We start from the raw sequence: 23,416 nt of genomic DNA, 5'->3' as shown, positions 1-23,416 counted from the left end.
CCATTAACCCCAGTCAAGCCAGTCCTGAGGTTTGCCGAAAATCCTGCAGTGCCTCAGATATCCACTCAAAGATATCCACTCGCAGACTCCCATGTTAAGATGTCCAATTTTACAGCTGAAACAAACATGTTTATGGCATGTATTTTGAGATTTGTTCACTCTTATAAGTATTTAATATTATGTCTGATCAGAGCCTCAACAAGAACTAAAAGTTCAAAAATTACAGCAAGTAGTACAACAGTCACTGTCAAATGTTGTAATTCTCATTTCAAGTTCACATAATTCACTGTGTTCAATCCTACTGATCAAAACTGCTGCTATATTGTAGGTAGTTGGGGATTTTTTGAGCCAGAAGTGACCAAATTTAGAAGAGGTGAGTTATTAGCTATTAGCTAATGCTAACAAGCTTGGTTAAAAAGCTACATCCACAGACTGTATGGGAGCACACACACAATCATGTCACGCAATGACAGCTGTTAATTAGTGCTCAGTAGCGTTTATGTCACCAAAACCGGAGCTTCATGGACTCTCAGTACAATTATTGACACAACAGCCATATTATTGTTTTGATAATTGCATAAAAAATGTTAAAACGGCTCCAACAGCATATACACAGTCCAGAGGTCCAGTTCAGGGAGCCCAGTTAGCTGAGATGGAGCTACAATCTAGCATCTATACCCACCTGTCCGTCAAAGAGGCAACACCCTAATGTAACTTTAAGTCTTAATACAATTTCAATATGTTGAATATTACAAAGTTGAATAAAAAGCAGAGGACCGATAATAGAGCCCTGTGGAACTCCACAACCTGTCAGAAAACTACATTAAATCAGGCTGTAAATGGTTTTATATCTGCTGTAAAGTTGGACAGTATAACGTGAGTCTATGCTGACTGACTCACTGCTTCAAGTGGATGTTAGAGGAACTGCACGTGCCTTTTTCAGCACTGGAGGTTAATGCTTGGTTAACAGTTCAATTTAATAATACAGGTCTCCCCACAGAGAGGCCGACTGACCGAATACAGCTCAGCGTGCTACAGGACTGATGTTTTAAAGGTTTAAATTAGTGGATGTTTGTGTGCTGATCAAATCACTTCCTTGTTTTTTCTTTTACTTCCCAGGTGAGTGAGAGAGAGTGACAGAGAGACAGAGAGGGGAGGGGTCGGGCGACTCTCTCACTCAACAGTGACAGTGAGAGAGGAAGCTGCCAGCAGGCTGGGAGTGGTGTATAAAAGACAACTCTTCTTCCTTCTTTCTGCATTCGACTGCTCTCTCTCCCCTCTTCCTCACACCCAAGACTCTACCTGCACAGGTAAGCTAGCGAGCTGTCCCACCTCTTTCTCTCTCACTCTCTCTCTTTTTCAAACATAGCAAAACGTAATATTGATTTGGTGCTTGTGAATCCAGGTTATTGATCAGTTTGTGTTTTTGATCAGGATGTCGTGGCAAGGTTATATTGATAACTTGAAGACAGCCGACCAGAGCGGGACGTGCCCGGTGGCAGAGGCAGCCATCTGTGGAATCACATCTGGGCAGGAGAGCGTTTGGGCCAGCTCACCCGGCATCCAAGTCACGGTACACACACACAAACACACACACTGTTCCTCTTCCTGCCTCTACAAACTGCTAAATATATGTAAAAAAAAAAAAAAATGTCCACTTCCTCCTTTAAAGCTTCTGCCAAGAGTTTTTAAACAACCTCACACTCAAAAACTTGCTCAGACTGGTGACATCAACCTGCACAAACTGCCACTCCTTTGGCTCATTTTCTGTTGCTATGAGAAAATTTCTTGGAAATAGCTTCTTATTTTGCATGTCCGTGTCTTCTTCTTGAGCTTTGGGTGTGTTCAGTTTGTTGCCTGGCTAGCTCACTTCCCGCTCTCAGTGCTGTGTTCAGGTGCTGCAGGAAAACACGTGTGCCATACAGGTTTTTTTTTTTTAAAAGTCAGAAATTTAAAGTTTGGCTTCAAAGGGGAAACTCACTGAGCAACAAGGTGGCGATTCTCGGCTCATTGGCTGCTTCTCTTAGCTTTTAATTTTTAAAAGTACAATAGAGAAATTGGTTTTTTTATGATTTTTTTTTTTTTAGTTTTGATATGAGTTCAGGTGTAGAAGCAACTTTTCAGGAGCTCAGGAGATGTGTTTAAACTTCCTCGTTTTAACTTTTGCCAGAAAGCACAAACATGCTACAGTACATGTAGTTTTCTGGAAATGGTGTTAATTATAACTGGAAAGAAAACACGTGTCATTCAAGGTTTTTAGGTTTTATTTCATTTCCATTAAATAATCGTTCAGTGTGACAAAAAAAAAAAGTTTTACGTGAGGTGCTCGTTTTTCTGCACATTTTGGAAAATGGAAATGGAAAAAGATGAATGCTAATGTCTCAGAGCAGGCTGCGTAACGGTTGTGAGTTTCCGGTAGTTTCCGGGTGTTTGTGCTGTGCGTTTGCTTTAACTACCTTATAAGGAGACAATGTCGAAAAACGGCGAATACAGGAAGACGAGACGATCACTTCTTGTTTCTGAGACACACACACACACACACACATGCACACACACACACACTGAGGTAAGGAGTGGAGTGTTGCACAATGTCTCAAACACACACACATCGACACACACCTGCAGGATTTGTCTTTTTTACAGTTTGTAAACTTTAAATTTTAAAATTAAAGACGTTCGTTCCTGCTTTTAAAAACACTCTGTGTGCATTTGCGTGGGTTTGTTACACTCACTAGTGGTCTCCTCTCTGATTGGGTGATGTTTTTCAGGAAGTGGTTTTGCCTGTGCAGGCAGCAGCGTGTGCATTTTGGTGTGTGTGTGTTCATGTCTTGACTTGTCGTCCTCACATTCTTTCCTCCTCGATCCTCCTGCAGCTCCCTTCACTTCTCAGAAAAGTCACCACAAAAACAGAGCGATGGTTAAATCTCACGCGTGAGCTCAGAAACCTGCAGAGCAAAAGCTGACAGAAAGCAGGAAGTGTGAATTCAGTTACACGTGAGGCTGAACCCCGAGCACGTCTGACTTTAAATCTATCAAAAACAGTTGGCGATGATCAGCTTTGAATCAGACGCTGTTCTGTGTGGATGTGTGCAGGTTTGTTAGTTAAAGAAGGCCTCAGAAAGAGGAAGTCATGCTGAATCTAAGCATGTCAGGTTCATATGTGTAAATGGAGATCTGACGCAGACTGCATTTAAAGCTACAATGCATGTACTTCCTGGTGAGTTTGAAGGCACTTGAGGCCTCCTTCCTCTCTGAGCCTGAGCATGTTTTCTGAGAAATGAAGTGCAGTGAAAACACTTCAAAAGGTTAAATCTGTCCACGTACATGACAGATGTGAAACTAGCTGTCATCACAGTTCATGTGATTCAGCTCTGCTGCTTCAGAGCAAAGTGCAGTGACAGTTTCTTTAACAGCAGCGATCACTTTTTATTTCTGCAAGTCAACACTTCAACTTCTTCAACCACATCTCGAGTTTCAGCAAATACATTTGATTAATAATTTCATTTCAATAATAAAACCAGATGAAACGCCTCCCAGAAATCCAATGCAGTCCCATAACAGTATATATTATTATATACTATGATAATAATCTTTTGTTTTTAATATAAAAAAACATATAATAAAGCTTTTGTTTTTATCAGAATTATTGATTATACTGTATACTATACTGTATACTATACTGTATTTTTTTTATTTTTCTGTTTTAAAATAACCTAATTAGCAGTATTAATGATACAGTTAATAGATAACTGACTTATAAAACAAGGAATTAATTAATAGATAAATCAATACCTGAAGCTATAAATATAATGCAGTCCTAAAACCAGATAAGATCCATTTTAATTTTCAACATAAAAGAAAATAATATGAATACAGGTTATATCACAGATGCATAATCATGAAAAAATGACTTTATTTGTGATAAATGCATTAACTTAAAACATTTCTGTGACCTCAGAGCTGGTAAAAACACTCTGATTAGTGGATGGTGTCTGAACTAGGCCAGTGCGTCAGCTGTGTCAGTGTGACACACTAACAAAGCTCAGACAAACCAGTAAAACCAGTATCAACGGGCGGCGCAACAAAGTTATTATTTATTCCGATTCCAGCAGGAAACACACAAACCAATGAGCCAGAATGTCGTTTTTCTCTCTCTCACTTCCTACTCTGCATGCTCACAATGATCACACCACATTAAATCATGTTTCAATTACTTTAGTTTCCTATTCCGACGCTTGTTTTTGATCCTCCGCACACTGCAGCTGCTTTTTTATTGTGAGATTTAAATAAACTCAGGCTGTAAAAGGAGAAGAGCCCATGCTGGTCATGGTGGGTACTTCAAGGTGGCTGGGAATTTGGAGGACTCAGTTGAATAGATCCACTAATCTCTATCTCTCGCTCTGTTTCCCTTTTTTAGGTCGATGAGATCAAGAAGCTGGGTGCTAGCGACCGGTCGAGCTTCGCTCAGAATGGCGTTCACATCGGCGGAGTAAGGTGCCGGCTGATCCGAGACCAGATGGACTTTGACGGAGTCTTTGCGCTGGACCTGAAGACCTCAGCAGATGCCGAAGGAAACACGTTCAGCATATGTGTCGGAAAGGCAAAAACAGGTAAGATGTTCCCGTTGACTCAGCACATTTTTATCCTTTGAATTCATTCCAAACCTCTGAGGCTGACACACTCCTGCTTCCTGTCTGTCTCTACAGCGATAGTCATAGCCAAGGGCACGAAAGACGCCTCTGGTGGTCAGGTATCCAGCAAGGTGTTCAAAATCGTTGAGTACCTGAGGAAGGCTGGTTATTAGGACAAGACAACCACCTTCATCTCACGAGATGGATGCCACCTCCTGCCTCCCTGTGTTTCTATATCTGAGCTTCTTTAGTTTTTTTTTTTTTTTTTTTAAAGTCATTTTCAATCTTCAGGTGTGTTTCCTGCTGTAGAGATGAATCAGAGTGTTTTCTCTGGTCTAAGTTAGCATGTGGTAGCTTTTAACCTGAGAGTACACGTCATGTTTAACGCAGGAACACAGTGTTACCATTATTTTTCTACAGTGGCGATTGACCAGCGTCCAATCAGAGCTCTGTGAAAACTCATTGCACACCTGAATTAAATAAAAACAAACATGGTTATACTTACATTCTGAGGGTGTCTTTATATGTGTGTGTGTGTGTGTGTGTGTGTGTGTGTGCGCTACAGCTTGTGTTCTACAAATGTTTTCTACAAACACCTCTTCTTCAGGGGCTGATTTATTGTGCGACACACAGCTAAAAAAATAAGACAGTCTAGTGCACTCATATACACGCATCACACCTAATATTTGATTAAATATGCCACAACAAGTTGTAGTATTAGTATTACGCACAACTGTTTGTTAGAGCTTATATAGCGTTTAAACAATACACACACGTTTGTCTTTCTGCATAAGTGTGGACCCATATTGACTTACTGCCTTATCAAGTCCCCTGATCTAAACCTGAACCTCAAAGCCACGTTTGTGTTCAAAGAGTGCTCTGAAGGAGAAAAGGCCAACTTTTCCATAAAATACAAAACTTCCTCTTCATACATAAATGTCATCACATGCTGAATGTCTTCATTATTCTGGTTTAAAACCTGCACAGGTTCATGCACAGGTATGCGCCCACACATCCACATTTCTTTTTGTACACATTAACATACTGGCTTGTCAAGTCCAAAACTAACTGACTCCAAAACCAGATATGAACCCTCACACCTCCCGCCTCCCTTCCCCTCACACTGTACTATGAAGCAGAAAAGGCTTTTGTGGCTTTATAAAAAAGGATGAAAAAATGCCCTCCACCTCAAAACCAGGCCAGACTGAATTTGTTTGTTCTCCCTGTGCTTGTTTGGGTTCTCTAGGGGAACTACAGCTTCACCCCACAGTCCAAAAACACATGTGTTGGGTTAACTGTCGGTGTGTATGTGACAATGACTGAAAAAAATTCTCATAATGTAGAAACATTCGCATTATTTTGGATTCAAGCTAAAAATGGCTCTTACAATGAAAACTGTACAAGCCCAGACACGTGTCATCCTACACATGTGTGGGCACATGTTAACCCAGAGGCTTATCATGGCTCTTTAGTCTTTCAAAGGCATGAGGACTCTCTGAAATATCCCTATAATGTAAAAATGTGCTCTTATTTTTATTTAAAAGTCACATGGTAAAAATATACCAAGCATAGCCGCCCACAAATGACTTCTTCTCAGGGCCCCTCTCCTTAAACTCACCCTTTAAATTAGGTCCCATATGCATAAAGATCCTTATAGTTCTCACAGAAACCTCGTTAGCCTAAAACATATCAGCACAGACAGCTTAAAAGTAATTTAGAGGAAAACTAAGCAGAAGGGGAATAAAAGTATAACTCAGTGAGGAGGTGTGGCTGACTTTAGAGCTTTGTATGATGCACTCTTTCAAAGAAAATTTTATTTTAAGGCAGCTGCGAATATCTTCTAATTGAAGAAACAGGAAAATATACCTTAGCTTATAAAATGTTTGAAAACACAGACCAAACACAGGCCTATGTGTGCGGCAGGCACACTAGTAATGAATGTGCTTTATAGGGACAGATCGGCTGACCTCTGACCTGTAGACAAGAGCTGAAATGCTAAAAACTGCAGTTCCTGTAATGTCCACTCGGGCCTCCAACAGTAATTCAGTCCCCACGATCTCCCAAGTTAAAATGTCCAAACGTAGAACTGAAGTAAACATGTTTGCACAAGATGCCCAAAAGGCTGAGCTCTACTTTTAATAAGTGAACTTCAGATATCTGTGCCTGTGTGGTGCACTCATTCAGTCCATGGACGCGGCTTTATAACCCTGCAAGATGGCATAAGGTCATAACTTAGCACTCCAAACTCTCATCCAAACATGGCCACGCCAGACTCTAAAAAGATCAACATGGCACCAGCCAAAAACTCTTACAAACACTCTGCTGTTCACCTTTTAGTTGGAGACCTTTGTAAACACGGGTCCCCACAGGTGTATAAAAACAAACATCTGTGTATGTGGTTAAAATGCAACATAAATGATTACTGCTAAGAGTAGTACAACTAAAAGTAGTATTATTGAAATATAAAATTGTGAACTTCTAGTGCAACGTGATTTTGTTACTATAGTACTGCAGCCCACTCGTACTGCTCCAGAACTACAGTTACATGTCACGGTGAAGTAGAAGTGACAAACTTCCACTTTACTGACACAGACAGTAAGATAAATGCAGCACTGCAGGAGAACTTACACTATGTGTCATATACAGAGTGTGCCCCTCCCCCACCACTCCAGTAAAGTGCAGTTATATTTAGTAAAGGCACCGGGGACGCTGGACAGGCCGCCGTGTAGCCACTCGGTGTGTGTGAAGTACAGTTAAAGGTGAGCGTAAAGGGTAAGGTGTGTGTGTGCTGGGGTTACTGCCCTTTGCAGTGAATGCTGAGCTGGTCTCACATTTCCCCTTTAGATGAACTTCAACCTTCTCTGTGGGCGTTAGGGACCATCACTCTTGTTCACCCCACAACATAATAGTCATTCAGCACACAGAGTAAAACTGGACCCCACAAAAAGACTTTTTTTCCTTCATTCTTGTGACGTTTTGAACTAATTTGTGCCTTTTTTCATCGCATTATGGTAGAAATTTAAATTTGTGTTTCTTTTGTGGCTTTTGTTTAGGAGGAAAGTCCTCTGTGAATGTTCATGTCACACCAGTTCACAACAATGATGAACTAAATCGTTTTATTTAATCAATCTGCTGGATTTTAACAGTTGGGCTGTATTTTTAAACCTTTCTGAACTTGTACATGTGTTCAGTGATCAGCTGCTGCAGCTGCCTGTGTCGCCATCCACCTGTGAGTCAAAGAGGCCACGCCCCTAAAAATGCAAACTTAAAGCTTTAATGCAATTTAAATATGCAGATGCAGTCGTTAAACCTCACCAGTCTAAGCTTGTGTGCCTGCAATGACTGCAGGTTTCTACTGCTGTCAACGAAAGATACAAGTTTTCTAATCACAGATGGGACTGAAACACTAAACCAGTAAACCACTGAGGTGTAAACACCTTTAACATCTTTGCATTTAAGCACAATAAAATCAGGTAAAAATCAAGGAGACACATGAAAACAGCAGAAATCAAATCTGAAAAAAGGGAATTTAAGAGGTTCCAGTTTTTTTTATTATGTGTATTTTTGAATGAAAGTCAGAATAAGAAACACCTTTTTGCCCTTTAAAGATGAGGGACCACATAACAGAGTTTAACTGGGTAACTTTTACTTAAAAGTAATCGGTTTAAACAGTTGGAGTGCCCACTAGGACAAAACAAATGCCTCTTTTTATTTAGCCTCCACATGCTCAGCACACTGACGGCTTCCTCAGAGTAAAGGCCGTCCTCTGTCATCAGTGATTTAGTTTCTTTAGGTTTTCCTCTGAATAAATATTAAACATTAACAAACTGCTTATTTGACATATTAACATGTGATGTGATGTTTTCCCTCAGATGAGCCTGAGCTCTGGGGTTCGTCTGGCTGTGAGCGTCACAGTGATTTTAAAGTTTTAGATTAGATCATGCACACAGAGCCACATTTGTTTAATGATTCTTGTGTTTGAAAGCATTAAATTAAACAGAGATGATAGCGCTCGAGTGTTCGAGTCGCAGCACTTCCTGGATTCAAATCGTGTCTGCAGATATAAAATCAAAGAGCATTTACTTTTAAAGCTGCACGGCAGGTCCTTATTATTATTTATTATTACTATTAATGAGGTGGTTTTATACATTTCTTACATTATTTTCAGACTTTTCCATTTAATTTTCATTATTATTGCGTATGTATTTTGTTATTTACCTGAGCTCTTCTGCATTATTAAGCCTTTGCTTTGTGGTGTTGCAGGCTGTGTTTAATGTTTTGGCTGCAGTAACACGGGCACTTAATGACTTTTGGGTTAGACAAAGATTATATCACACTGTTGCTCCAGTGCATCCATGTCCCCTGAAGTCTTTAAGCTCTTATTTCAGAGCAACTGACGAACAGAAACATTCATTGTACCTGAGTTTAAAGACTTCCTGGATTGTGTTACACTGCTGGTTCTTTGGGAAGCACTAGAAATGTGTGTGTTCAGGAAGAGACTGGAACTATTTACATATCTGAGCGTGTTACACTAGGACTGCAGTCCTCATAGAAACCTACACAGCTTCAGATTAAGGCTCTTATAATTATGCTTGGAGACGGCAAACAGCAGTGAGGATCTGATGATTAACTACAGCTGGGAGGTTTTTCTGTTTGCCTCCGTCCTGTCACATGCACACACTCCCTGCTTCCTCCTCCTCCTCCTTCTGCTGCAGCTGCAGGGAGAGGCTATAAAAGCCCTGCTGGGGGACAGACAGACACTTTCCACGTCAGTCGGACAGTCAGACAGACGGACAGACGACCCCCTCTTCTTGCTCACTGCCTCTGAACAGGTAAGCTGGAATGGTAGGTGGCTGAGGGCTCTGCTTGGAGGTTTTTTAAATAACTTCCTGTTCGTTTCCGCCTCAGTCTGCTTCTGGTTTGGTGACATGCTTTTTAGACTTTTACTCTGAAAGTTCAGTTTGCAGAAGTTCTCCTGAGGTGTTAACTCAAATGAGTTCCTGTTCTGGAGGCTCATTTTGTTCCTGTTTATGGCAGGAAGGGGAACACAGTTTGAAAGCTTTGACTTTGGGTGGGCTGAAGGTCACAGAGCTGACAGACAGACGTGAGAGGCTCAAAGTCCGCAGACAGACGGACACCCTCCATGTGCTCACAGGGAGCTTTAAATCTGAATCTTTAGCATTTATAACTCCCCCTGAGCTCAGAACTGGACACATTTAAGCAGGTTACATAAACTCCAAGCAACACTTCCTGAATCTGACTCTTCACTTTAAAGAAAGGGGTTTCATTGCATTTTGAAAAGACTTCTGTTGACTTTCTACTTGTTGAGTGACTTCGTTTCATCTGTAGTGTAATGATAACGGTGTGTGATAACTTTTACTCTTACTGAGCCATTTTATGTTATTGGTTCATTTCCTGTTTGTTGAGCAGCCTGAACAACTGCAGCAGTTCATTCAGGCTGAAACAAAGTGTCCTTAAATCTGCCCTGCTGCGTGGCTGCTCAGGATCACTCAGCCAATAAAAGTTGTTTTCATTTGTCCCACATGTTCTAGCAGCAGACTTGACGCAAATCTAATGATCAGAGGTGATCACAGGACCTGCTGGGTGTCAAATGGCCACTCTGCACCTCAAAATGAGGCGTGTCCTCCCCTCAGGGGTCTGGGAGACAGGGGTGTGGTGCTGGGGGGAGTGGGGCACTAATCCTTCAAAATGATGTTTCTGTATCAAAGCAGCCATGGGTGGACTAGTCCATCCCTTTAAATGCATCACTGTAAATATAACTACAAAGTGAGCGCTCATGGACTAAAAGCTATTGTGCTAATTATAGATATAGACAATGTCAAAGTTGAGCCCCCTCCCCACTGTCCTTCAGTGGTCTGAGATGAAAAAATATATATTACATACTGGTGAACCAGTTTGTGTTCAAACACATGCTTCTCCACAGCTGACTGACGGACCTACAGTCTGAGCAGGAGCAGCTCACGACTACCATATACTTGGTGCAGTCTCCATCAAATGCTCTCCACAGATGGACGGGCAGTTTCACTACACCTACTGCAGCGTAATCGTGGCTTCACTGTTTTGTTCTGAAGTCTTTAAACCATGCGAGCCTTCTTACTCACAGACTGGAACGTATTCACAGCTGAGACCAGAATGCATTTTGGCCCCTTGCTGGTCGACCACATGGTTTAACATGGTTGCAAACTTGTTTCGGGCTGGTCATGTCTCCTAATGATGACCAGCATCCATTAGGACTGAACAAACGTCACTGCTGTGTGGCTTTTATCTCTGAGGATGTCTCTGGGCATTTTGTTTAAAGGCTAACTTGGCACAACTGGCCTGCATGTAGTAAAACTCAGTGAGTTGCCTTTCTAATCATTTTATCTCTAAACCAATAAACACATGTTTGATTAAATTAAACTCCACTTACCAGGACTGGATAAACCCATTTAACAGTTTTGTAACTCTTCTTCTCAGAAGGTCCAAACCTCTCTGGGTGAGCCTGTCAGGGGTTAAACTGGGGTTTGAGAGGAGGGCGTTCACTGAGCTGAGACGCTTGTTTTAAATCAGTCTAGTAAGGAATATGAAATCCTTACAAGGATTGACTTTAATAATATATGATTGGCTTTGCATTCTGAGAAGTCCTCTAGAAGAAGTGTCAGTTATATCCTCCTGTATGGCGTTAAAGCCAAAAGCTGCAGAGGCGAGTGTCTTGAGTTGCACAGCTGAAAGTCCTGATGAACACAGCTACACAAAAGCTGTTTTCAGTGGTCAGTGTTATTGTGACTGGCTTTTCAAGAAACATGAGAAGACTGTGTGAAATGATTAGTTGGTGTGCATTTAAGTGTCCTCAGTGTAAATTTGCTCAGCTTTCAGCACACCCAGCACGAACAGGCCTTGTTCCATCTGCCTGAGACGTTTAACCTTCGACTCATGACAAAAAATTGGGTTTTAACAGATTTCCCCTAAAAGTGTCACTGATTTCAGTGACTTATCTGTTTGTTCTGATTCTATGTCAAGTCCAAAGTCTTGGTGCTCAAATGTACCCAAGCTGTGTACAGGAAAAACACTTTAATACATCTGCATGGGTATTTAACAGCCTCTGTCAGACTACCGCTGTTATAGTGAGTTTATTCAGTGTGAAAGCAGACCTGCAGATCTGAAAGAGGCTGGCTGACCCACACTGAAGTGCAGCCAAGTTAAACTCTGAGCATGTGTACAGTGTTTGTAAAGGCCATCAGGGGTTTGGAGTGTACTGTAAGAGCTCAGCTGTTCAGCTGGCATCTGCCCAAACACACTCTTACATAAAACACAGCAGACGTGACGGACGCTCTGAACCTGCTCACACAGTTGGACCAGAACACTTTTACTACGGGAGCTTATCTTGGTGTGCACAGAATGAGTTTACTGTATCAAACCTAGCAACCAGATAAAGCCCAGTCCTTCAGCTGTGAAGTGGGTCATGCACAGCGGAGGCTAATATCAGCTCAGTCACAAATACCTCTTCAAATGTCAGAAGCATTAATAAGAGTCTGTGTAACTGAAGAACAGCAGGGAGGAAGTCATGACCTCTGCAGAAAGGTCAGGGAAAAGGTCAAAGGCTCCTACACGGCTGGTGTTGGTATAAATAACCCACGCAGACTATGACCCCCCCCGTGTCTGCAGAATGGTCTGTCCCTCTCTCCTGTTGAGCCCTGTAGCTGCCAGTCAGGAGTGCAGGGCTGTGATTGGTTCTGTGGGCGGAGTCTGATGGAGGTCATGGAGGCATCATGGCATTAAACAGGATTTCTGCAGCAGGTCTCTCACTCAATCTGACCTCCTGATCATAGGGGATTTGTTTTATTTATTTTAAAGTCACATGTCAAGATTCAAATTAAACAAGTCTTTATTGACCCAGTGTGGATGACAGTTCTTTCTGTTAGGATTTTCTTTTTATTTGACCTAATCATCTGGTTTTCTTTCTCCTTCAGTCAAGATGTCTATCACCAAGATCCACGCTCGTGAGATTCTGGACTCCAGGGGAAACCCCACAGTGGAGGTGGACCTGTGGACAGCCAAAGGTGAGCAGCTGTAACTTTGACCATGACGCACTTCCTGTTTGCAGCGAGTTCAGTAACCTGACGGTCAAACTTCATCTCAGGTCTGTTCAGGGCTGCTGTTCCCAGCGGTGCTTCCACTGGAGTTCACGAGGCTCTGGAGCTTCGTGACGGAGACAAGAGCCGCTACCTGGGCAAAGGTAGGAGGAGTCAAGTGTGTGGGGGGAGTGGGGATGGCAGTAATAGTGCCTTTAGCGTGGCTGCTAACACCCGTGATTCCCTGCAGGTACCGTTAAGGCTGTGGATCATGTCAACAAGGAGATTGCCCCCAAGCTGATTGAGAAGGTAGTTGTCTGTTAATAATTGGATTGCTGATGTTAGCTTGATGCTAATGCAGTTTAACTACTGCCGGGATTCCCTGCAGGCTAATGGTACTTGATCCAATCTTTACAGAAATTCAGCGTTGTCGAGCAGGAGAAGATCGACAAGTTCATGCTGGAGTTGGATGGCACTGAAAACAAATGTGAGGACTTTTATTTTATGAGGAGAATTTCAGTTTCATTTAAGAATTTTTTTTTTTTTTCTTCTATGGAAAAAGCTGGAAGCAATGAGAACTGGCAAATTCTTTTAAAAGCAAACAATATTCAGGTATAAGAACAGAGTAAACAAAATATTTAACAGGAAATGAACTACTGAAGTGAAGGGTAAGAGAAGAATGAAAGCAAAGCTGGAAGCACTGCATCCTTTGGCATTTTAGAATATATTGATGTACTGGTGTACTAGTCTATACATCCTAAAAAATCAATGTGCCATCTACCAGATTTATTAATATTTTCTTGCGTGAGGTGGGATTGTTTTAAGCTGAAACTACAAACGTCAGCCTGTCTCAACCAGATTGTGGAGGTTTAACACTATTTAGTGATCTTGTGAAGACCTACATCATCCAAACTTGGCCATAGCTTCTGACAAACTGAGGCAACAAGTTTAATCTGAATATAAACATCTCTTAATATCATCAGATATTATAATTAAAACAGATCCTATTCTGAGGTTTTTTTAGAAGCCAAAATCATGGAGGGGGAAACTTTAAAAAAAAAAAAAAAAAAAAAATCAGATTGGCTGAAGATTACATTTCATGTTCAGTCACTGGGCATGAGGAAGCCATTTCTTAAATTCCACTGAACTTAAAGCTGACTTGTGTACTGAAGGACATAACTTTAATAAGTAACTGGGCATTAATGAACTTCAACCTGAGTCCATGTTTGATACGTAATCTGTTTAACCTGTCTAGTGGCAGGTTAAGCACAACTCTTCACTAGAAAGAAGAATATTTTAACCTGCAGTTAAATTTGAGAAATTTTTTGGACCCTGAAATCTTGTCCAGTAAGTCAATTGACATGCTTCATTTGAACCATGGTTTCTTAACACTCTTCAGTGATGTTACCTTCATATCCTGAATGTATTCAAAAATGTTATATTTATACTCAACGTTTGGGAGGAAAACTGAATGCAAAACAACCTGGAGGATAATTACTACTTTACCTGGTAGTTTGGCTCTGGCACCCTGCTGTGCAACTGTATGCAGATTGTTTTGAAGCAAGGGTGCATGTCCGATTCTTTGTTTGCAGCCAAGTTTGGTGCCAATGCCATCCTGGGTGTGTCGCTGGCCGTCTGTAAAGCTGGAGCAGCAGAGAAAGGAGTTCCCCTCTACCGCCACATCGCTGACCTTGCTGGACACAAAGATGTCATCCTTCCTGTCCCTGTGAGTGGGAGGGGCTTCTGCTTAAATGAAGGGGAAAACTGGCTTTAAAGACCCAAACTGTTTGACTCGAGCTGATTTTACTTTAACTTTTTAAATTTGTATAGATGGCTATTAAGATGCAAGTATATGGGGAATTTCTAGTGAGCCTCTGGTGGACATTAGAGGAATATGGATAGTATTTTTAATCAAAATCTTTTTTCTGCAGGCCTTTAATGTGATTAATGGTGGTAGCCATGCTGGAAACAAACTGGCCATGCAGGAGTTCATGATCCTGCCAGTTGGAGCCTCCAACTTCCACGAGGCCATGAGGATTGGAGCTGAGGTTCGCTTAAACTCTGCCGTCTTTCAATGTTTCTGCTATAAACTGAAGAAACTCATGTCTAACTGTTTAAATACCTCTCATTTTCAGGTGTACCACAACCTGAAGAATGTCATCAAGGCTAAATATGGAAAGGATGCCACCAATGTGGGAGATGAGGGAGGCTTTGCTCCAAACATCCTGGAGAATAATGAGGGTGAGAGATGCACGTGTCCACACAGTGATAAACTACATAATGCAATGCCTTATTTTGGTACTGGTGTGACTCTTAATGTAATAGAATTTAAAGCAGACTTGTGTGTACTACTGCTTCTGTTACTTTACTCCAATAAAAATGTCAGCTGACAGTTAAATCAACCAATGGTTGAGCTGATTACTAGAAAACTAATAATACAAATTTGACACAACTTGAGATTTAAGTTATTATGGCTTCTATCAATGTGACTTTTTATGCTCACAGCTCTGGAGCTGTTGAAGACTGCCATTGAAAAGGCCGGTTACCCCGACAAGATCATCATTGGCATGGACGTGGCTGCATCAGAGTTCTTCCGCAATGGAAAGTACGACCTGGACTTCAAGTCCCCCGATGACCCCTCTAGGCACATCACCGGTGAAAAGCTGGGTGACCTCTACCGCAGCTTTATCAAGAACTACCCTGGTAAGATTGACTAGAGCTGCGGCTATGACCAGTGAATGACTTCAGAACATAAACGTCCTCAGTGACGCTCTGTTCTTTCCCGTGACCTTTGAGAAAATCAAACAATGAATTTGGACAATTAAACCAATGTTGCACTGATGTGTCAAATTGATCTTGAGATTTGTCTTTGATTTATGGTCTTAAAATATCTTTCAAAATATTAAAGGCTAGGAAAAGAAACAGGCATTCTGTAGCTACACTTTGCTTTGAGTCTGTGCTTTAACTGAATGTCTTTAGAATGATGAGGGAATATTTTAGTCTCAAAGCATTTTAATTTCAAACACGGCTGCCAAGAATGAAACTAATTCTGCCTTTTTTGTCTGTTACCAAAAAATCTCTCTAGAGGGTTCTAAATTGCTTTTTAAAAAGAATAAAGTTCAACTGATAAAATTAACTTGGAGAACCCCAGAGATTAGCTCAGTGTGCACATTTCCAACTGAATTTATGTAACTTTCAGCCTGTTGGGGTGTCTGTGGCATTTCTGCTATGGAAACTTTCTCTTCAATGTCTGTCTCTGTCTCCAGTCCAGTCCATTGAGGACCCATTTGACCAGGATGACTGGGAGCACTGGGCTAAATTCACTTCTTCCGTAGACATCCAGGTGAGGTGCACAGATGGGTATGCATTCATGTTGATGTCATTCAATTTCTTTATTTTATTTGTTGTTGCCACCATGATTAGCTTCACGTGACCTAGATGTTTGTCAGCCTTCTGGAATCAGAAACTATACAAACTGGTTCTTCCTGGAAGAACTCCAGGAAAACCTTCATTAATGGGAATGTAGCATCGTTATAGTAACTCACCGGTTTGTCTGCTCTAATCAGATTGTAGGTGATGACCTGACTGTCACCAACCCAAAGAGGATCCAGCAGGCAGTGGACAAGAAGGCCTGCAACTGTCTGCTGCTTAAAGTCAACCAGATTGGTTCCGTCACAGAGTCCATCCAGGCGTAAGACGCCAATCTGAGTTGTTTTAGTCCACATTAACATTTTGGCTCAAAGTTAATTAAATGTATCTGCCTGTCAGGTGTAAGCTGGCTCAGAGCAGCGGCTGGGGTGTGATGGTTAGCCATCGCTCCGGAGAGACTGAAGACACCTTCATCGCTGACCTGGTGGTTGGACTTTGCACTGGACAGGTATATAAACTTTATCAGACAGTCTCAGTAAGATTAATCTGTTCATAAAGAATCACTGAATGTCTGCAGGCTTGGTGTTTCTTTAAAACATCTCAGATAATAATCTCTTCCCCATAAAGACATTTGGAAAAGTAGCCAGACTGCTTAAGCATGGCTGGTCAAAAACTAGACTAAAACTGAAACCAGAATGTTTCAAGACCAAAGAGCTTCTCTTAAACAGATTCTATATATTAGATAATCTCTTCAGAGATCATTAAATATCTACTGCTTCATGTACTTGTAGAGCTTAAATGAAGGATTTAAGATCACTTGAGGTCCATCCAACCTGGGAATCTTAACTGCTGTGTGCACCCAAAGGGTTTGATAATCAAGCACTGATATCAACACTGTAGGTCATCATTTAGGGTTTCTATCAAAGGTCTAACTCAAAATGAAAAGTAAAGCACATTAGTACTTATAAGACCCAAAGTCTTCTGAGTTCTGTTTTAAAATTGCTGGTCAATCACAGGCAGAAGAATAAATGTGACTTGTACCTTAAATGAGTAGGTTACTTAAAAAGCAGTGCAATCACTATTGAACTGTCTGCCCCCCATTTCTGATTAAAACTGCTCTGAGTAAATTAGAGATGAGAATACCAGAGGGGGATCTGGGTAGGAAAATGGTCACTACAGGGAACAGCTTCCACACAGCCACAACTTCAGTGCTAACCTCATTCTACCGTTTCTTTCAGATTAAGACTGGTGCCCCCTGCAGGTCAGAGCGTCTGGCCAAATACAACCAGCTGATGAGGTAAGAACTTTATGCTTTTACTTTATCGTTCTCAGGCTATTAGACTTTTAAGAAAAAAATCAGAGTTAACCATGACCTCTGATTTACAGGATTGAGGAGGAGCTTGGAGACAAGGCCAAGTTCGCTGGCAAAGACTTCCGCCACCCAAAGATCAACTAAAGCACCATGCTGCCTTGCTGTCGCTGTGGCAACTGACTGACACCTGATGACCCAGAAGGCTCTTACCCCTTCCACCGGGGGTAAGAGGTTGGAGGTCATGGTGGGGGTTTACTGCCTTTCTAGATGTAATTCCATTAACAATGTTTTCTATATAAAAGACAAACATTAAAGAGTGAAAAGGAAAATTGTCTGAGTTTAATTTATTAAAGTTGCTGGAGGCCTTTCACATTAAAACTCATTAAAGAGCTGAGCTCTTCAGTGCATCATGGATGTACAGATGGTCAGCAGTGATGGTGAACAGAAAACAAACTGGTTCAGAACACTCTTGTGCTTCTGCTTGAAATGAACAACACTGATGGTTTCCTTATCGGAAAGACTGAGATGCTGAAGTTTTACTTTAGCATCTCAACAGCACGTCAAAGTCAGATGTGCTTTAACTGTGCTTCTCTGACTCCTACAAATGAAATGCTGGTTATAAAACTAAACCCCATTGGACAGTCTATACAGAAATTAATTTTTGGTTGGACGAAGGTTCTGGATTCATGTCCTGGTTGGCTGGTTCTCCTTGGTGTTTTCTCCCAGAGTCCATTGACAGGTCTGGTTAATTGTTGGGTGGCTAATAATGCTGATATACATTATCTGAACTGCATCGGTAAAAATGTAGCCTGGCAAATGGAGCAGCCAGGAATGAAATTTTACTAAAGTGAATTCCAGACGGTAACCAGGGCCAGTTCCAGTGAGCTGTTCTCATAGTGAGCAACATGGACCAGACAAACTCTGGGCTGCACCAGGTGATTGTTCAGCATCTGTTCAAAGAGAACTGACACAAATGGATCCTAAAGGCTGAGGATCTGCACTCAGTTTAGGAATCAACATCACGGCATTTATTTCCTGTCAAGGAGGTTGCATTTTGTTTTTGCCTGTAGGATCATGTTAACGATTTAAAATATTGCTTAAATCCACAAAGGTCTTCAAGGACTACTTAATGTCAAATTGACAAAAATGCCTCAACTTTACAACTACGATTCTTACAAATGTGGTATTAACATAAGGTACTTTATAAATATTGAAAATGTCATTTGACCTCTGACCTATTTTGCAAGGTCGGATTGACCTGACCGGTCAACGTCTCCTGGCAACACATTGACTGATGTATGGGCATGCTAAACAAGTTTGCATTCAAATATGTCACATGTGACCTAATCTTACTTTTATATTTCACATCTGCCTTTCAAGTTGAGCCTAAAATACTAGAGAATTAGCTGCCTAGTTAGAAATATAGTGTAGTATATTATATCATCTTGTTTCTCAGTCCTTATAAGATGAAGACAAGCATTTAAAACCCTCATGTGTCTGTCAAAATAATTAGAAATACAAATAATCAACTGGATAATCATCAGTGAGTACCTCAGCTTGTATAATCTCTCCGTCTCTACAAAAAGCTTTAAGTGTTAGATAAAGAGCTTTGCTTCCATCCCATTAGACTGCACATTCAGTGTAGTTATACCATGAAAGTACATAAGCGTTATGAGCAATGCATCTAAAGCAGAAGTGGATGTGCAGAGCTGCAGCAGGTTCTCTCTCAGCTTCCTGCAGCCAGTCAGAAAGGATGCAAATGAGGGGGAAGTCTGTGACGAGTGTAACAGAAGTAATGACTGTTTTTAACTACAACAACATGTCAGGAATGATTTGCAATCATCAGATAAACTACAGCTACACACTTCACACTGAAGAATAACCGACTGATTCAAAGCAGCTTGTATATGCGAGTGTGTGGATTACTGTTTATTAATGAGCAGTTAGTGTTTTTTTGTGTCTGACTTCCTAGTTGAACATTTTTACACACTTTGGGAGAGGCAGAAGTTAAAATCCTCTTAATCTTTTCTCTCTTTATCTTTTAAACTCTTTCAGTGCACTTGGCTCAGCTCTGCCCACAGCTACAAACAGCCTCGGCTTTAATCATGAAAGTTAAAAAGAAACTATGCCAGTTCAGTGTCACTTATTCTCTACGGGTAGTTTCCTGTGGTGGAAAGCAACCAGTTTCTTCTTTTTGAGATTTCTTTCTTTAGAGATGAGTTTCTCTTCCCTGGTGCATTTGGTGCTTTCCAGGGTCTGTGACCTTCATTAGAATACCTCTCTTCATCTGCATTTCCTCTTCCTCCCCTTCCAAGTGTCAATGTAGGGCCTGGTTGTAAAAATCCAACCAGGCCCTATTTTGGCCCACGATCAGGTCTCTTAGGTCTGCTGATAGCTTCCGGTTATTCTGGAAGGCTTTTAAACATGTTTTAGCGGTTTGATATCAAAATAAGCTTTAAATAAACTCCTGTGGTGAGACAGAGAGGAGGTGAAACATTTATGTGTTCTGTCTTGTGAACGAAGGGCAGATTTCTCACACTCAACTGGAGTCCACTATTCATGTCCACACACACATGCTGGTGTGACGTCAATGCTGATTGGTGGAGGAGTTTGTGCTGAAGGCAGCCTGTTGCCTGGATATAAGCAGCAGCCGTGCCGAAGTTCTCTCTGAAAACAATCAAAACTAATTTTGAAATAATTACTTGTTACTTTCACTGTTACAATCGCCGTTTAAGAACAACAAAACTGCAGCTGTGTGTGTTGCAGTGCAGTGTTGCACCCCTACAGCACTGGTCGTTCTGAAATGCACCTAAAGTGACACAAAGGTAAATATTGTGTTATTGTATTAAGAACAAGCTGCTCTCTGACCTGTGATTGGCCTCCTTTGGCACACACACAAACACACATAATAACCCATCTTCCTCTCCAATGAGGTGATTGATGACCTGTTATCCCGCCCTTGTGTGTGTGTGCGTTTTATGTGTGGCTGATGACGTGTGAGGTTGAATGGGAGGCGGGATTTTGTCTGATGAGGACAAAGACAACAGGGGGTCATTAAACACACACAAACACACACACACACCCCTATCCTTCGTAGCATGTGAACCTCTGTGGCCCCGCCCCCTTCCACAGGAAATAGTTGTAAGCTACGACTCAGTCTCCACGGTGATGCTTTACGAGCTGACGGGACAACTGGGGTCAGGGGTCACAAGAAGACTGAGGGAAAGGCGAAGTTATCCTGTCTTTTGGGTGCGGTTATAACACTGGCTCCTGATTATTTCAGGAATCGACTCAACATCTGGAACTTCATCTGGGACGCCATGATTATCTTCAAGGTCCCCTGGAAGCTTTTAAGTATCTCACTTCAAGGACCATTTGCACCCAAGCCATTCCAGGAATCCTGGAAGCCCCTGAAAGACTGATTGAGTCATTGATTCTACCTGGAAGAATCCTGGAAGCCAAATCAGTTACTTAAACTTTACCTTAGAGACCCTAAGAACCATGGTCAAGGTCTGATTGATTCTCCCCGTGCTATATTCTCTATTCTCAACCGCTGGAAAATCTCCATGTACCTTAAAATGTTTTGGAAGTTGCTGAGTTCTGGAACATATTTTGGTCTGCATGAACATCTTTACTGATTTTTAGTTCTCAAGAAAGGCTAGAACTTTTGAGGGTTTAGAACTTCTTCAAGAACAATCACATCCTTTGGCTTTCTCTCAAGAACATCTAAAACTTCTTCAGTAACTTTGTAAACTTTTTCCTGGAAACCTTAAACCAATGAAACATTTCATTTAACTCAATGAATTTTGTCAAGTATATGTGAAACTAGCCTACAAAGAATACCTAAACCTCCTGCAGGGATCCAGGATCAATTTTCTCCTGAAAGCTCTTCAAAATCTCCTGGAAGTTCTTCAGAGTAAAGAAGGGAATTTCTCGGCACAACTCTTTGGGCTTAAATTGTAAGAAATACATGTTGTTTGGAAAAATAAAGTTCTGGTAGCTTATTGTTCAGACTGCCCTTTAATTATAAAATTCTAATTATAAAAGTCATTTGTTAATTCACAAAAAATGGACAGTGGGCCAGAATAGAGCCGGCCGATTCTTCCCCCCAGGTTTTATGTTTGACTCCCCTGGACTTGAAACTTTTTTTTTTGACCTTCAGAATCTTCAAGAGCCCTGAAACATTTCAAAGACTATACTTCTTTACTATACTTTTAGTACTTCAGTGACAAAATCAGACAACCTATTTCAAATTAGCCCTACTGCAATAGCTTCTTTAACAACATCTGTTTGCAGAACCTCTGAAAGTGCTCCTGGAACTTTCTCAATGACAATAATAGACACTTGAAACTAGAGAAGAAAGAAGCCCCTTAAAAAAATCATAGGAACCCTATTTAAACATGATGAAGGACTGCTCAGCCTCCTCATGGACCATTCTGTCTTCTGTCAGGAATTTTAGAACATGTTCAAATCCCACTTGAACCTATTTGCTGACTCCTGGAAACTTCTCAAGAACCCTGAAACATTTCAAGGACTACATGAGCCTATTCCTTTCCATTTAGTGCTTTCTTAATTACTCATGGAAACATTTGCCTTCTTCATGAACATCTAGATGTTTGAGGATAGTTTTGAGGGTTTGTCACACCACCTCCAGGCCTCCTGGAAAGCTCTCAAAGACAAAACATTTACAGCCCTGTCACTGGTCACTAGATGACATCTGGAAGCCCACAACCATTTCAGTCATTGAATGTTGTAAAGACACCCCAAACTGACGTAGGAAAGACCCTGGAGCCTTCCAACAAGGACAATCTGGACACTCATGAAACTTGTGCACACTCCTATGGTCTTTGAAACACTATTAAAACACCAAATGAAACTATTTTAAACCGAAGAAACCTCTTCAAGGATTCCTTGAACTTTCTCCATGACTTCGTGATTAAACTTTCATTTTTTGACTGAATATTTTTATCTGATTTGTTTTTTGTTTGTTTATTTGTTTGTTTTTTTCAGTGCTTTTTTGTACAACATGCATCCAATCAGTCCACATTCATCTGTGTGTCTTTGTGGGTGTGTGAACCCGTTGTCTGGGGTGACAACAGTAAGAATGTGTGACATCATAGCGCCGAGTCGTATAAAAGTGTCAGTCCGCCACAGGCACACAGATACTGACCGGTCCTGACATGAGACAGGACAGACACCAGCAATAGTTTAAAAAAAGAAAAACAAAAAACTTTTAGGACTTCTTCTGAGAGATAATCAATTAATGTGATTGGAGAAACACACTTGGATTGATCGGACGACCAGCAGAATCTTATATTTGACTTTTGATTTTTGTTGGAATATTTTTGAGAATCTGTCTGTCAGTAAGTTGTGCTTCTTTATTATCCTGTTCAGCAAATTTACTAATACATAAATATCAATAAAGCAAATTTGAACTCATGCAGAAAAAAAGATTTCATTAAATTAAAGAAAATCAAACTTTAAATGTGCTGAATAATCGAGTTTAATAAAACATATAACCCAAAGGTTTATTCATTTCTAATAATAAAATAATAAAAATCTATTAATCAAATTTATTTTAAGTCTAAATTTTCTAAGTAGCCTTCTTTTACTTAAAAATATGAAAACTCCAGTTATATTGAATTTAATAATAAAAATCTAAACACCATCAGATTGGTAGACTATAATCTACATCTGTAATCTAAGACTGTAATAATCAAGTTTTTAGAATAATTGTAATCAAAACATTTTTAAAGTATAACGTTTTTAAACATAGTCTAATTCATAACATTAAATGCAGCCAGTTTAATTTTGGGGGAAGGGTTAAAAAGCTTCATGACCACCATGTAAAAATAAGTAAAGTAGTAAAGAAAAAAAAAAAAGTAAAGATAAATTAAAATTTGCATTAAAAATATATTTTTGTTTCAACTTTTTTTGACCCAATCAGTTTTTTCAGGTAATTTCACCACAAAATTCACTTTTATTAAGTCACCACAATCCTCTGACCAATAGGAGGCGCTGTAGGCTTTAAT

At 40.7% G+C, this 23,416-nt stretch overlaps 2 protein-coding genes across 2 annotated transcripts; both read left to right on the top strand.

The window, feature by feature from the left end:
• Positions 1-1,150: 1,150 nt before the first annotated feature.
• pfn1 (profilin 1) lies at positions 1,151-5,137 on the top strand. The gene is made up of 4 exons (XM_031751712.2): positions 1,151-1,310; positions 1,435-1,573; positions 4,418-4,610; positions 4,707-5,137. The coding sequence occupies exons 2-4, from the start codon at positions 1,436-1,438 to the stop codon at positions 4,802-4,804; spliced, it is 429 nt and encodes a 142-aa protein (XP_031607572.1). The 5' UTR covers positions 1,151-1,310; position 1,435; the 3' UTR covers positions 4,805-5,137.
• A 4,172-nt stretch (positions 5,138-9,309) lies between these two features.
• eno3 (enolase 3, (beta, muscle)) lies at positions 9,310-17,713 on the top strand. The gene is made up of 14 exons (XM_031751708.2): positions 9,310-9,463; positions 12,602-12,691; positions 12,772-12,867; positions 12,954-13,012; positions 13,121-13,190; positions 14,296-14,429; positions 14,635-14,751; positions 14,839-14,944; positions 15,209-15,406; positions 15,970-16,046; positions 16,270-16,394; positions 16,472-16,580; positions 17,311-17,369; positions 17,459-17,713. The coding sequence occupies exons 2-14, from the start codon at positions 12,607-12,609 to the stop codon at positions 17,526-17,528; spliced, it is 1,305 nt and encodes a 434-aa protein (XP_031607568.1). The 5' UTR covers positions 9,310-9,463; positions 12,602-12,606; the 3' UTR covers positions 17,529-17,713.
• The last annotated feature ends 5,703 nt before the right edge of the window (positions 17,714-23,416 follow it).

Source organism: Oreochromis aureus, linkage group 3 (genome assembly GCF_013358895.1).
Source record: "Oreochromis aureus strain Israel breed Guangdong linkage group 3, ZZ_aureus, whole genome shotgun sequence".
In the NCBI taxonomy this organism is placed as follows: Eukaryota; Metazoa; Chordata; class Actinopteri; order Cichliformes; family Cichlidae; genus Oreochromis; species Oreochromis aureus.
The sequence above is the reverse complement of the archived record's forward strand: the minus strand, read 5'-3'. Positions and strand labels throughout refer to the sequence as shown.